At 40.7% G+C, this 16,882-nt stretch overlaps 1 protein-coding gene across 1 annotated transcript in view; it reads right to left on the bottom strand.

The window, feature by feature from the left end:
* Nucleotides 1-16,882, bottom strand: part of LOC108901663 (protocadherin Fat 1-like) — a 71,790-nt gene that overhangs the window by 28,475 nt on the left and 26,433 nt on the right. The window contains 7 exon segments of the mRNA XM_051070548.1: nucleotides 510-720; nucleotides 1,020-1,295; nucleotides 8,050-8,189; nucleotides 8,775-8,843; nucleotides 10,051-10,267; nucleotides 11,190-11,519; nucleotides 16,393-16,454. Coding sequence (XP_050926505.1) covers nucleotides 510-720; nucleotides 1,020-1,295; nucleotides 8,050-8,189; nucleotides 8,775-8,843; nucleotides 10,051-10,267; nucleotides 11,190-11,519; nucleotides 16,393-16,454 — 1,305 coding nt within the window.

Genomic DNA, 16,882 nt, shown 5'->3' with positions numbered 1-16,882 from the left:
AAATGTTTTTCAGCCTGACCTATGATAGCAACTAATGCAGAGCATACATGGTAAAAAAGAAAAAACTTGTTTTTTGATGTGTTGTACCAGGAAGCACGTGTTTGATGAGCATTTGAAATAAAATGCAAGCTACAGTTCAATTACATGAAGTCATCTTACTCATTTCAAATATGCATGTATTCAAACAGAGAGCTAATAACCACATATTTTTTGTTCTCATAGAACAGCTTACTGTAGGAGAAAACCATTGTGGGAAATTCTGAGGAGGGGGTCTGCCCATCTCCCACGTATTTGGAGATCTTCTAGACAAAGTCTTCAATATTCTCCCAGTATTTGTAAAGTATTCCATTCATGATCAAGATCCAGTGGGCAGCAGGGCTCAAGATGACTCATACATTTTCTACGAGCTGATTTCATTTGTACTATTTTACAATGAAAGCATTCTGCTGAGAGAAAAAAAGGGGAAACTGTGGCTGAAAGGGTTGCACAGCAACTTTATGTATATTTACCTGATTCGATGCTGTAGATGATCTCTGCGTTGTCACCCTTGTCTTTGTCAAGAGCTGTGACCTGGAGCACAGCTGAGCCCACGGCAGCAGATTCAAACACACGCCCAGAGTAAGGTGTGCCTATAAACCAGGGTGCATTGTCATTGGTGTCATCCACGTTGACAATTACACGAACCAGGTTCCTCTTTACTGGGATGTCCTGGTCTCGAACCTAGAGAAGAATAATTGTGAGAGACAGGAAAAGGAAGGAAGAAGAATAGGAAGAAAAACAGAGAAGCAAAAGTGTGAGAGCCCTCAAGGGATGATTACTTCTTGAATATTAACATCAGAATGCAACAAACTATTCATATTTTGAAAAGCATTGAAACAAACAAGCGTAACTTAATTTCATGGCTGCTTCATTTTCTAATGGAGCACACAATTCAAAAATAAACTCCATTAAACTATATGTAGAGACTTTTCATAATTTACCAGACTATTATGAAACTGTCTGTGTTCATTGATTCATACCATGATGGTGAGGATGTGATGATGCATTGTCTCATGGTCCAGTCGCTCAGCAGTGTACAGAGTGCCCGTTCCTGGGTCTAGTCGGAACTTCCTCAGGCTGAATGGATCGGTGCTGCTCAGGAGCGTAAAGGTCAGTTTGTTCTTCTCGTCTCTGTCCACAGCACTGATCTGCATGACCTCGCTCCCTGCTGGTTTGTCTTCAGGGACATTTACAACATACACCTGCTGGGAGAACTGCGGCCGGTGGTTGTTGGTATCAATTACACGGATAAGCACCTATAGGGGAAAAAAAAATTGTACACAAAGTTTTTTAATAGCTGACTTCTTGTACGTCATCTCCCACATCATGCATTTTTGAGGCTATTAACTAAGCCTTTTCTAGGGGTCAGATTTACATGTGCAAACAAAAATAATTACCAGAATAGTAGTGTGGTTTTATAGTGAATTACAAACAATAAATGTTCCAGTAAATGATTAAAAAAAGATAACTGTAGTATATTTTATTCTACAAAAGTCTTAATTAAGTTTTGTTAATAGACCTTTTGATTTTTATTTTCAGTCTCACTCCCTTTTGTCTGCGCGCACACACACACACACACACACACAACACACACACTTATATAAACTTTTCAAACCCTTCTCCTACACTCTTCAGTAATAAGGAGTGTTTTGTGGATATAGACCAGATCAATATATATGATGGCAAAAGCAATATTTTAACTGAATGGCCACTTGATGCTGCTAACAGTGAAAACAAGAAATCAATGCTGAATAACCACAATGCATCTAAATGAAATCTGAGGTAGGTACAGGCACAGGTGATTGAATCTAGTGTGATAAACGATACAATGACTGTCAGCTGTGGAATCAGTAAAAATATAATTACATGTCTAAAAGTAATATAACTTTTAGGATGGTTAAATATGTTTTAATGATGCTGTTATGCAGATTAAATTGTCTGCTACTGCATTCATAAAGACCTGTTCACACTCAAATCCATGAAACAAATTTCTATACATCTGTGCTTCTTGCTTTGGAAATCAAAAAGTGTGGTGCTCTTTTCCCCCACACACAACAAAGAATCTAACATCCCCAAACCGTAAAATTCCACCGGGAGCATGTTTTATCAACACCAGCCACTCGTCTACTGGACTTCCGACAGAGGATTATGGAGAGCTGCTGGAATGCCATCTCTGCTTCCCAGACCAGCGAGGGGCTTCTACCGTTGCCAAACATGGGGAACAAAGGGATCAACCCAGATTAGACACCTGCATACCAGACACCAGGGGGTGATGTCCCGTAAGGAAACAGTTGAAGCCGAGCTGTTTGGTGCAGGAAGAGCAAAAGGAGACTATAGTCACAAAAGCTCTGACCAGTTGACAGCTCACTAGCTGACCAGGATTTGTCACATCTCTGGTCTACACAACTGCCCGCTGTTGTTTTTTGTCATAATACTGTTTGTTGAGCAGTGTGAGCCTATATCAGAGACAAATATAGACTCAACCTGACAGGACTGATAACATTTACAATCTGCTGTGTGCTGTGATGTTGGCAATGCTGAGGCACACAGATGTCATCTTGCAGGGGGAGCGCTGGGCTGCACGCTGTCTGTCACTGCTGTAAGCTGGCTGTTTGCCACAAGTCATGTGTCATGAGCAACCCATGACATACTGCTAATCAGGACGTGTAATGTAAAATAAATACAGTTTTCTAATGAGACATTAACCCTGAAAAAACGCATGTAATTGGGCCTCTGGTGCATGTTGCGCCCACAGAATCCTGACTATCTATCTTATTCCAAGCATGTCTTCTCATGTCATGCCAGGCATCATATAGCACCAGATCCCTGATGTCTCACAATCCGCCTTTTACACACACAGATGCACATGCAGGCACCCACACGCATAGCCTCATAAAGTATGCTCTTCCACACATACATCCACACAAAGGGGCTGTCCGGTATGTCTCAATCTGGCCAGCGTCAGATAACACGTCTAGTGAATAGTGAGTAAGGTGGTGAATACTGATAGTGCTGTCAAGAAGCAGAAAGAAATGGAACCTGGATCAGTAGTATCCACATCTATCTATAATGTACTATTTCATATGGTTTAGAAAGAACACAAAAGGCTATTCAGCCCCCCTTCCACCCCCCACACGCACACAAACTTGCCTTTCCTTGTGCAAAGAGGCTCTACAACACTTCAAAGGAACTTTGCCCCCAAACATCACAAAGCAGCATGATACAGCCTGACTGCAGCAGAAATGCTGGTGTAGAAGAAAACTCTCAGTCTTTGTATAAGGCTTCCTCTGGGAATGCTGAGGAGGAACAAGATTGGGACTGAGACACAGACGTGACAGATGGAGATACTAAAGGAAAAAAAAAGTGCTGTGAGGGTGAGATGAGAGTAAGAAAGAGAAGTGACAGTGAAAAACCAAAGAAAGCTAAGGGAAATGGTCAAATTTAGAAAACCCACGTAGTGTGTGAAAATAAAAAGAAGCACACAAACAAAAGATGTGGCTGATGATAAAAAAAAAGTCCACAAGAAAAAGAGTCCTAGATACAGTAGTCAGCTTTGATACTGAAGGCAAGAAAACATGAGTGTCTGAGGTGAACTTTGGAGTGAGACATAAAGAGAGTCTTTGTAATGCAGACTGAGATAACATGAGAAACAGGAGACCAGGAACAGATTGAGAGCAGAACAGCTTGAGGTACTTCTGCACGGCCAAGGGAGGATGTCATATAGCTGGAGATGGGGGAAGGGAGTCCGGGCTGCATGCCGAGGCTGCCTTGTTGGCGCAGCTCCTGGCTATGAGGTGCCCAAGCTGGAATGCGGCACCCCTTGTCTACATCAGCTGATCCTTCAGAGACGCCTTCATAGAGCTGCAACGGTCAAATGGAAAGCACACAGCAGAAAGGCCGACTGTTTTCCACAGACCTCCCACAGAACAGGGTCTTTCAGACCGAAATCTCCACTGGAGTCGCAGGATGGCTGGATTTGTAATAAATTTTAAATTGTCACCTCAGAGTCTGCCACTGTAATTTGAAAATAAATGATATTTAAGCACAAAGGTCCGCCTAAGAGGCAACAAATAGAACAGTGCCTTCTGAATAATGAAACACCTTTTGTGTGGTATCCCAAACAGGACACACTGGGAGCTCTCATTGTGCTCATTGTCCTCTTGTGCCATGCATAGGAGAGGAAGCCCCCCTGCCAGGTGGCAGGTTCTGGGCAAAGGCAGGGCACTGGCACAGAGCACTCGAACATGTTCCCAAAACAGGATTAACACAGCCCACTAGCCACAGAGGTCCGGCGCTAGTGTTTGCTCTTTATTCTACCCAAACAGAATAATCATCATCCCTGCATGCTTGGCCGATAAATGTGGAGATTTTTGAAAACTGGAGAAGGAGAAATTCAGATGGAAAGACAGAGGGAGACAGAGAAACAAAAATGAGAGAAGAAAAAAATTCCAGGAGAGAGAAAATAGGCCAGCCTGTCGGGTAGCAAAGCTTCCACATGACTTTGATTTGAGAGATAGACAAGTCCAACTTTGAGGTTTCACGAGGTGCACTGCACATGTGTAGATCTAATTTGAAGTGAAACTGTTGTGTGACTTGTTTTAAAGGTAAACAACACACTGAATGAAACAAATGAAACAATGGTACAAATCCATACTCAATAACAAACAATTAATGACTCATTTGCATATGCTTTCCTATTGAAATTCTCTGTTCTTGGATTCATTTATGTTGTAAGAACAGACAGGGAAAACTGATTACTCAACATAATCTTTTCTTTCATATTATAATCTGCAGATTATAATATTTCTTCAAATGTTTGATGGCTCATCTTAATACTGTACAATCAGGTGAATTAACTAAGGGGTTAATAGTACTTGCTTGCCTTGAAGAGTAAACCTACCTCAAGACATAAATTAGTACACGTCAGTGTGGATTCACACAACCTTTTCAAAACCTTAGCCCTATTAGTTACATAGTAATACAACAAATATGCACTTCCCAGCAGGAAGTGCGTTTACTGTTAAACCCCCCACTGACAGAGCAAATACTATCAGCACTGAACAATGTTATCCGATAAACAACATGGTAGCCAAAACACTCTGATGGCTATACTCAAACATGTCCAAGCACACCGTATTCTGATTCCTCAGGGCATTTAAGGTTTTCCCAAACACACACACAAACCAGCCAGTTGGTGCTATATGTCATACGTCAAACGTGCAGATCATACAATGGCTAGATACTACACTGAAGACACATGTTCTTACCTAAATGCTGTGAAAACCACTGCGGCCAACACAAGTTAGTGGTTTTTCACAATGCTTTTTTGTGGAAAATAATGTGTGATAACAATAATTGTTCACTTTCAGGGACGTGTTCGTTAATTAGCCAACCAAATGGGGGTAACTTCTCCCGTCTCTGTTAGTACCGTGCGCCTCTTTCGTGGTTTATGGAGTACACAAATGCAGTAAATCCATTCCCTCGACAGAAAGCAGCTGACCTACAGTGGTCAGCTTGGTATACAGTATCTTACACCCTAGCACTCATCTGCAATAGAGCATATTAGTCACAGCACTAATAATATATACAAAAATATGCACATTCAAAATCTGCAGGCAACGAGAAAGATTGAACTGTTGCTGGCAATAAGCTTCATCTGATTTACCGTACAAGTGAGTATTCTTTGACCCATTTCTTGTGTGAAACTTAAGGTTCAACTGATCATTCAGCAGTTCTTAGAGTTATAGTTGTTGGATACCACTATCCTTTGGTATCCGTACAAGAAAATTAAAGGCAGTGTAAATTCTGAAAATCCACCAACTATTCGCTATGGTTACCTAGTTTCAAGACATCACAGGCTGATGAACACCTAGTTTTCTAATATTATTTCACACACATAAATAAAATGTCATGACATCATTGCGTGTGATTTGGTTTAAAAGTCTGTCCCTGGACAAGCCTGAAAATAATAGTCATACAGAAAACAAAGTAAACAAACTAAAATGAAAGTAAGTTTGGAAGTCCATTAGGTGTTTCTGTATTTTTTATGAACACTGAATTAAATCATTGCCTGTAATGTGAAAGGGTTGCTAGAACAGCCGCTCCCACTGAGAATTAACCTTTGAATGTGATTAATTTGACTTAAAATGTCACTGCATGTAGTACTGCTGAGAGGCTTTTAAATTCTCTGTTGCCAGGGCTTTTAAGAAAGTGATTTGCATGGGGAGAGGAAGGGGTGGCTGAAGAAATAGGTTCTCTGTGGCTGTTTTTAAGGTTCTGCACTAAAGAACTTGCTGCTTCTGCGGATGAGCTGCAAAATGCCAGTGAAGGCGGCGCTTCATTCCGAGGCTCAGTGGAGCACAGCAGCCAGATGATGAAAGGCTTTATTCATACAGAGTGACAACAAATAGATTCCTTTCCAGCTACAGTTCTCTGAAGCTCCCCTTTGAGGACAAAGGACAAAACATTTTGAATGCCGCCATCCCATATGACCCGAACTACCATGTAAAAATGTTAAAAATCTCATGGACAAGGCATGACCATCAGAACAAAAACCAAAGACAATTTGCATGCCTAAAAGCTTTTATCATGGCAGTTCAGCTTTGGTATCAGCTGGGGCGCAAGATATATGCAAGTAGGATTAAATTAGCATATTAATATACTAAAATGCAAGTATGCCACTGCTGTGGAAGCTTTTTGGAAGCAATTTAAACTTCATCAAAATGGCTCACATGCAGGAGGCTCATATGGTTATATTTTCCTCTGCATTAAAAACATATTTTTGGCTGATTTTACAGTTTCCAAACTGTGTCATTAGCATGTCTGTATATGCATTGTAATATATTTAGTTATTTACAGTCCATTCAGAAAAGACCAAGACAAGCTGTTCCTCTGAGAGAAAAGTAAGAGAAGGTCCACAGGTTCACTGAGAGACACAGCCGAGGGGAGGAGTGGAGGGGGCTCAAGAATGCACACTTTAAAAAAAACAAAGACTCTGGCTAGACGGCAACATCATCACAGCAGCCTTTGCATCAGCAATGAGACAATGGAAGATTCCTGGAGCTCAAAGCTAAACTGAGATGGTAGAGAACAGATGAGGTGGAACGCTAACAACCATATCATGCTTTCTTTCTTTTAGGGTATATGCTAATTTGCTTTTTTAGATACTCTCATGTCTGTGTGATCTACAGCCAGGATATGATTAGGTTAACTTGGCGTGAAGACTAGAAACAAGGGGAGACAGCTAGCCTGGCTCCGTCGGAAGACGAAACAATCTGCCAACCAGCACCTACAGTCTTGGAGTCTTGTCATTGCCGTAAGGTTGCCAGGCAACAAGAGACCACTCAGGGCTCTGGTCACTGCACCCAGCCAAGAAATAGTCCTGCACATAACCCCTGTCAAACCACAACTTGTCATTTATACACTTTGGTTTTTGAGCAGAATATGATGTGTTTATTAGTGAGCTTAAGAGGTGCTAGTAGGTGGACTAGAACCATACTACTTTTGGACAGAGCTAAGCTAGCTGTTTCCCCGTGTCTGCCATATGCTAAGCTAAACTAACCAGCTGCTGGTTGTAGCCTTATACTGAACAGACAGTTGGTGTCAATCTTCTCATCTAACTCTTACCAAGAAAGCAAATAAGTAAATTTTCCAAGACATCAAACGATTTTTGTTTGAATCAAATTAACTGTCTCTCTGTCTGGTGAGCTTTCCATGTTATATCCTATGTCTCTTGTATTATCTGTCTTTTTTTTCAAGGTAGCATGATACAGTTAGAAGTCAGGCCATGTGCGGATGCAACAAGACTCAGGCCCTTACAGCACCATTTCCCCTGGCTAGCTGAGAGCGATGATAGCTTCACAACGTAAACATATCCCTACAAACAGGACAGCCTGGTCACTGCTTCACTCATTACCCTTCCCTTTCCTCCTGATATTTCTCACATGAGGAAAACAGAATCATGACAACTGCCTCATCAGCTTCCAACCGTTTCATTAGTGTTTCAATTACCTGGGTGCTGACAGTTCGTGTCCCATCTGTGGCTTCCACCGTCAGGTTGTAATTTGATTTTTGCTCAGCGTCCAGGGGCCGTGCTACAATCAAGGTTCCACTGGCCTTGCCCACGTCAAAGCGGCTGTCATAATTACCACCTGTGGAATTATTTTTTATACAAACAACAAGAAAGGATGAAAGGTTAGTGACAAATCATCGCTTAGCTGTGTGCATGTACCAAGATTACACAGAAACTAAATGGGCGTACTGAGATGGACATACACACATCAATTTTCTGCTGTCCCACTGTTGTAGATAATGACAAACAGATACATTCATGTTGATGTTGTTAACTATCTGTATAGATTTGCTGTTTATCTAAACATTACCCACATAAGAGCTACTTAAATAGTATACTGTGGGTGTTAGGATTAATCATGTAAGTAGCATGGATGCAAAGTGGTGAATGTATAACAATACAACACTCTACTAAATTATTCAGAAATCTCTATTATAAACCATACAACAGTGGATACAAAATAGAGCTCTGATTCACACAAGGAGAGGTAATTTTCCTGGTTCTCATGAGATTCTACATCAGGTCACAGGTTAGATGAACAATGTGGCACAACATGAATCCAGTGGCACAACACAGTTCAACCACAGCCAACAGGCAGCACCAACAGACAATGTACGATGATCTCTTAATACAGCACAGCCTATTAGAAGATCCCAGCAGCTACCTTCTGCTGTACAGTTGTGGTCACAAGCCATCTGAAGGATGTAAAACATCTCAGTATCCTCTATGCCGTCTTGCAAAAATCCAACCAAATAGAACATTCCAGAGAAAAGAGGAAAGCATTGGCAGAGCACAGAAAGAGAGAAGAGAAGAAAAGAGACGTGTCAGTCAGACATTGATTAGAGGGAGGACAGGCTGGGAGGAAGGGTGAAGAGGCAAGCATTTCTGAAGAGTCAATTTAAGTCTTCTCATGCACATAGTGCTTAGCATAAGTAAAAACACATTCAAGAGAGGATGAACTACTTTTTAACACTTCAAAACCTAGTTTCCAGTCAAAGTCATAGGGGAATATACTGTTTCTCAATTGCCTTACACAGGAAAGTTGGGTTTATATTTATTGGTTTTGACCTGCCACTGATACATGATACAATTCTGTTATCTAAACTGTTCTACACCTGCAGACAGCAATTACTGCAGAGGTAGTAAATTGAGAAAACCAGTTTTCAGACCGGCCAGTAAACTGCATAAAATATAGGCTGTAATACCTTCATTTATGTGTGTTTAGGCTAATTAAGAACTTACAGCTATGGCCAGAAGCTATAGCCATAAAACCTACATAAGACTTAAAAATGCAGGTACTGCAGTTTGCCTTTATATAATATTCATAGGAAACACAGCATCTGATCTTTAAGAAAATACATTTGACTATTTACAGTGCATGATTAAAAGGATAAAACATGTTTTGCTGTCTGTCAGCTACTAAAATTTACAGTATATTGAGTAATAACTTAATTTACAATTTAATACATTCAAATATGTAATTTTAAGGTAGCTTAACCACACCATGAAATCCACTCCAAAACAGAGATGGCAAATACTGCTGCTCTGCTAATCTAGTTAGCTTTAGCTCAGAATCTGGCTTTTTTTTCCACATCAGTGATTGGATTAGCACTTCGTTATATAAAACAATACACTCAATTACCAAGAAGTTGGTTCATCAAAATGGATATTTTTGAATGACTGATCACCACTAGGGAAAGACAGCAAGTATATTTAGTTTTAGTTTTAGTTAAGGCTAGCTGTAACTACTTTTCTGGCTACCATTTCTACCCCAAAACTTACCAGCTGTTAATGTTTTTTCATTAACGAGCCATATCACACACTATGTTAGTCCTTAAGTGTGAGAGTTTTTCTATCTAAAAAGCATTTCTATGACACAACATTTCTACAGTACGCATGCATACACATAATGATAGAGATGCATGTGAAGCAGGCAGTACCTGTGATTTCAAACCACACGGGAACATCAGAGGATTCTGTGGCGACAACGCCCACCATATGCGCCACAGGGTCGCTTTCCATTACGGAGAAGGTGAAGGGGGATTCCTCAAAAAGCAGGGGAGCTGCATCCTCCGGCACTTCTGGTTTAGGAATCCACTCGATATGCAAACGACAAGTGGAGGATTTCTGAGGACGTCCATTGTCGACGGCTTTAATCTGAGAGAGAGGCAGAGAATAAAAGACTGTGTTACACACTGTTATGCAACAGAATGTAAGGGAAAGAATGGTTATGGAGCATGATACCTAAAATACAGCAATAAACCCTATTAACTTTTAAACACAATAGATGCATAAATAGAACCACTGATTTGTGGCACAAATCCACAGAATGGGTTGTATTTCAATCGTAAAAGCATTTCCATACTCTGAGCTGTCCACAAGGCAAGAAAACCTTGTACTCAGACTGACAAAACACTCTTTGTGTGGTGCTCTTTTGTGATTCCACCTTTTGTCAGGACTTCAGTTACTGTAAACTGTGGCGAGTAGTGTCGTCTTGCAGCAGCACACAAGACTTTTTAGAGACATAAATCTGGTTTAAACCACTTTAGGTATCACCAACGAGTTATCACTGCAGTTTTGAGAACCAACTGAGATAACGAACTGAGAGCTGAATTCTTCTCACAGGTGGAAGACTGATGGATAATGGTAGTTTTCAAACAGATAACACATAGTGTAATTCACAGACATTCTTTAAAAACTGTCAGTACGCGGAACATTGTGACAAAATTGACAAAACCAACCAAAGTGGCTCTTAATAACCAAGGCAACACAGCTATAGATTCACAGGAAAAAAGCAAACATATATATGTTCAGAACAGCTCCCTAAAATTTCAAGTAAATGGTTTTCAAGTAATTGTCTTCTACACTTGTGGTCCACTTAGCTTTCGATCCGTCTTACAGAGACATTTTTACTGCATTTTAAACACAAGAAATGAAAAAAGGGATGAGAAACAAAGGGGCTAGAAAACCTGAGAGGATGGGGAGGTACAATAAACAAGCATCTGTTGTAAAAATTTTGCTGCTCACTGAGAGACTATCAGGCTGAGGACAGAATGAAGCCCAGGGATTAGAAACTTACTGTGAGAATGTCGTATTCTCCGGCGGAAGAGAACTTCTTGGAGGACACAAGGCCGGTCTTGGGCTCAATAAAGAACTTGCCATGTTCGTCTCCCTCCTCGATACTATAGGAGATTTCGGCGTTAGGCCCCTCATCACGGTCCGATGCGATGACTCGGTACACCGGGTCTCTCTTCATGGCTCTCTCTTTCTCTGGCCTCTCCCGCTCGGGGAGTTGGATCTTGTAGATCTTCTCCAGGAACAAAGGCCTGTTGTCATTCTCGTCAAGGACTTGGACGATGACGCGGACAGTGGTGGATTTAGGGGGAACGCCGTGGTCAGTGATTGTGATCTGAGAAGACAGAATGAAGACTTCAGACCAAGAATTATATAGAGTCAAGGGCTTGGGGCTGACAACAAGGATTATCACACTAATAATCCACAACAATATCATACTCAGTATCTCTTATCATTTCAGCTCACAATGTCACTATTGTTTTCTTTTAGATATAGACACAGTAAAGACGAGGAGGCAGTGAATAATGCCAGCAATATCACTGAACGTTATATAAAACTATCCTGGGAATTTATAAAGATCAAGACACTCCTTTGCGAAGTCATCATTCCAGCGCCTGAAATTAATCAAGGAAAAGATAAAAAGGAAAGCATGCTTTTTCCCCTTCATCATCCTTTCATTTCACTTCTTAAGTGGAGTTAACTGGCAGCCAAAATTAAAGGCAATTCCTTCTGAGAGTAGCTGTCGGGGGGTCTTTTCTAATGCACATTCTTTATTTAACAAAACAAATACACATTAGTAACAGGCTGCTATACACTGCTCTATAGCCAGAGACTTGTTATTGTCTTTATCTTTTTAACCTAATAATGTAATCTCTACAGTATGATGATTAATTTAGTCAAACACTTAAGTCATAAAGTGCTCTAAAAACTCCAGCAGAAGAACACAAGACTAAATTGGATTTTATGCACTGTATTTGCAGCCCTGCTAGAGAGACAACTTTAATATCAATAATTCTGGTCCCTTGATTGTGCGATTGTTTGATTCAAAGCCAGTTTTGTCTGGCTGGATATAAGCAGTAGCACCACACTTCAAGGGCTTTCAGACTCTTGAGCCCCTATTTTAGCCTAATGATAATAATTCTAATAATCATTTTTTTTGCATAAAGGAAAACTTTCTGAAGCACCCAAATCTGGTGATTTGGCAGCATTGTGGGGCAGAATCACCTTACCTTTCAGTGTCCACATTAAACACAATTAAAGCAATTGAGGACATTTTCTTAACCCTTAAGATAATACTGGACCTTCTGCTGCCTCTGAGGAGTTACAGGTTAGAGATGGTGTACTCTGGTAAACATGACTTGTTTCACCTGAAATCTTTCCTAATCTGAAATATCATTTACTATGTTTGCCTGTGATAATGATAACAGTAGGTTGTATGGCTGGTACATGAACAACCCACCAGAGCTAATTATTTTTAATTAGCTGCAACCTCTTCATACTGTTAGCACCAGCTGCAGTGACTCTGCTGCTGTGTGTCAAACTGGCAAAAATGACTATGCACAGCTAATAAACATTAGGTCTGCCCTCAACTAAAGCCTAGGGGGCTTTTTTAAACTCCAGAACTGCTTGGCACAAAAGACAGTGTTGCATAACTGCATCATTGATGAAGCTTAATATAAGTCTTGACATCAAATGTTACTTGCGGCATGCTGACGCTTTTGTGCCATTATTTAACACTCTGTTGTGTCCTCTGTCATTTTGAGTGTACAGTTTGAGGAGATTAATCAAAAGCATAGAGCCCTACACTGATCTAAACAAACACAATTTTCATATAGTTCCAGAAAAACGGGCACAAGGGTTGTTATGGAAGGGATATGAGCATTTCTAGCCACAAAATTCTGTAACAAAAAACTACCATAGATGGGCAGGACAAATGTCACAGTCATTTAAAACCATCTGCTAAGTGCTTCACTAAAAACAGTCAGGAGTCCAGGGCCAGGCACACACCATTTGGTGCCATAGTTTCAATTACTAAAGTAATGTGTTTTTGTTTTTCTCACAGTGCCTGCAGCTGCCCGTGCTATTCACATGAGCAGAATTAATTAAATGGGATGAAAAGAAACCTGAGTGTGAGTGTCTCTCTCAGGGAGGATATGTTGGTGCCTATCCTGTGCTTTATAAATGAAAATTTCCAATGTGATCACAGGAGCTTTTTGGTCCCATACAGGCATAAAGGTATAGAGCCTGATATCACTTATAATCTAGAATACTCTGAAAAGAACTAAACAAAAATGACTGAAAAAACAACCCAGTGACCATGTTAATGCACAGCACCTAATCGCCACTGTGTGTGTCTGTATGCACACACAGTTATCTATCTATCACCACATCCCTCTCTTTGGAACATTTCCATCAAAAGCCTTTGTTTGATAATTAGGCAAACTGCACAGGAAGCGTGTCTCTTTGCGTCAGTACTGAACTGCTGTGAAGCTGCCAACTGAGAAACTGAGACAACTCATTATGTTCTGATTCGCTGTTGCAAAACTTTTTTCTGACAAACCATATGTAAATGATGTGGATTTAACTCATTCAGTGTTAATTAAAACAACCTAGGAGTCGGGATCAACTCTGTGCAACTGTGTAAGATTGTCACTATATAAAAAATGGCATATGTTGATTGCTCTTTGTTATAACACTGGGGGGATCTAACTGAAGCTGAAGTTCCACACAGCTGTTTAAATAGTGCTCAACTTGTATAGTGCAACTCTTATTTCAGTACATACATTTCAGAGGAGACACTGTACCTCTGCAACAAATGTTAAATTACACAGAGAAAAAAGACAGAATTCCATCACCAGATTGCTACTCCTAGGACAATTCCAGTGTGAATTTTAGTTCCTACTGCAGTTTGTACTGTAGTTTCTCTCTTTGGCTCCATTGGAAATATTTGGTTAAAAATGGCTATACATTAGCTTTCTAAATTTCATCAAAATATTAATTCTGTTCACAGTTTTTATATAAACTTGTCACTTTCTGCTTCTCATGTCTGAAGAGTTGCCAATTGTCTCTGTTTTATATAATTGTAAACTAAATATCTGCATTTGGAGCGCCGCAACAACAGAGCACCAATCTAAAAATGTGTCTTGCCAACTGCATGCTGCAGTAGTCTCCAGACAACAGATGTGAGCAGCTCATTCACCTCTGCTTCTCCATTAGAGTGCGTTCCCTACTGTCTCAGGCCTCCATCGACAGCATGTCCTGGCATGTCCCACTTTTGCTATTTACCCACTAACCCCCTCCCCTCCCCACTTCTTCCTGGGACAGAGGCCTCTCATCCTGCCGCTAGAGCCCACACAGACCATGGAGAGCAGCTTTGCTTTTTCTCAAATTCCCCCACTAGCTTTCTGCCTTTAGCTCGCTCTCTCTCTTTCACACGCAGGCACACGACCAACTACCAACCCCCATCCGTCTCATGATAAAAGCTGGAGCCCCCCTGCGCTCCCTCCACCTCCTCTTGGCATTTGGTGCAAACAATGCTGACACAGCCCCCACCCTAATTGCTCCACATGTTCCACATTGCCCCGCATGTTTCATTTCTTCTTCTACAACAAGCTGGTACAAAAACTTCAACACCAGCTAGGACTTCAATTCGATTTGTTCTGCCGGCACCCATTCCACACACACAAGGGCATGTGCTCACACATGTATTCTTCTGAGTCATGATTAACCCTTAATTAGCTGCTCTGAAGATACACTGAGGTGTGTGTGGGTGTGGGGAGATCTAAATTGTAGGGTTTAGGGGGTCTGTGCTGCTCTATAGCCCAATAAAGCGCTTCCTGCTGGATTCCCAACAACCAGTGACCAACACTTGAAAACTTCTTAAGTTGCCATGGTTACACATATCTTCTCAGGCTGTGTTCACTCAGCCACTTTCTACCTATTTAGGTCAAATGTTACTTGGTTTAAATTATCCCCCAACTCATATTCAAATTAAACAAAAATGTGCAAGAGGAACTTTTAATTAGTTATTTTCCTGGAAAATTGCAGTCCTTTCTGCACTGGACTACAGTATCTGATTAATGATAGTAAGCTCTGGTAATAAACATTACACAGAAAAGCGAGAATCAGCATGAAGTGAATAGGGTTGTTGAATCTGGCATAACATTAAAGCGTAACAGAGTTTCGAGCTAAGTGTTTAATGTGGTTATTAAATGTCTGTCTGGAGGCATTTTATCAAATGGGACAAATGAACAACATTCATGAACTCGGTTTAGGCGGGAATTTGCTTTTTTTTTTGTTAAAGACACTAAGACTTTGCATCAGACATTAATTTCAACATAGTAATTCAACAGCTTTCAACCACATGTTGGAAGTAGCAAAGTCTACAGCAAACCGCTGGATGGAGGAGCTTTGGGTTTGCGTGGGAACCTTTTTCTGACCCTGAAATCCAATAGTCAAAAGAACGTAAGATTCAATTGTATTTTTTTCCTTTCAAACTTTTACAACTTCATTCATCAGCTAAAAGTTTCCCTCCAACATTACAGTCCTCCCTTAATCCCCACTTTCATCCCTATCATTTGCTCTCAGTCCTGTAATGAAATTAGCGCAGTCGCAATGTGCAATCAGAGTATGAAATATAACACTGCTCAGGCACCAGATGCACCAGCATTAACCGTCACCCAGTGATCACTGAATTGTGTAACTTCTAACAATAATTAAAAGGCGTCCAATCTGCTCCCTTGTCAGCACCGGAAACACAATTAAAACGCCCATTATCAACCGTGGGTTCTGTGGTGGGGGAGAGAGGGAGGGAAGCATCAGGAGAGAACAGAGCTGAGCTCAATTAAAACCCACAAGTTTAGACACTGGCCTGTTGGTTTGACAGCAGCTTCCTGTCCCGGCTTGCTCCATCCACGAGATGGAACAGTGGGAAAGAACAAAGGAACAGTCACCAGGATCTCCTACATGCCTCCCACCTCTCCCTCCCACCCCATCCGGAAATCAGTACAAGGAGAACTTATTCCGAAAAAGGACACTTCTTGCATATTTAACAAGACTTGTTTTTGTTGGCAACATGCGGCACATGAACTGTCAAACTTAACAAGTTGACCTTTACAGTTTTTAACTACCATGTTATAGAAGAAGAGGCTCACACTGCCCCGTCTCCATTTTGTTGAGTTGAAAATTAGCCAAAATATAGTGCTTACCTCAAGAATGTGCTCATCTTGTTGTTCTCTGTCCAGTCTCCTTGAGGTAGTTGTAACCAGACCTGTTAAAGACAGCAATAATAAAATTAACTAAACAGATTTAGAATTAATTATAGAAAGCAACAAACAAGTGACATAAATTTTGTATTGTTTTATTTTATATCAGCAATTCTAAACTCAAAACCAAAACTATCACTGAAAATGCCATAGCTGAGCTCAAAATATAAACAGGCCAGGTCAAAATATCAGTATATGCAGTAGTATATGTTGACCAGTGAGTAAAAAGAAATTGCAGGAGAGAAATGTCAAAGATATGCTTGAGGTCGTTTCAAGGCAATGTCTCCACCATGTAGTTCAGAGAGTTAAAGTTTTTTAGCTGCAAAAATCTCCTTGTCAGAAATTTTATATTGTAATGTTGATATCACAATGGGCCTAAGAAATCTACGATTGTTCAGCAAGTTGCCAGACAAACTAGACCGCAAGTTCTTGT

The sequence above is a fragment of the Lates calcarifer genome, linkage group LG5 (genome assembly GCF_001640805.2).
Source record: "Lates calcarifer isolate ASB-BC8 linkage group LG5, TLL_Latcal_v3, whole genome shotgun sequence".
NCBI classification, from domain to species: Eukaryota; Metazoa; Chordata; class Actinopteri; family Centropomidae; genus Lates; species Lates calcarifer.
Note: the sequence above shows the minus strand (reverse complement) of the source record. Positions and strands in the feature narration are given on the sequence as shown.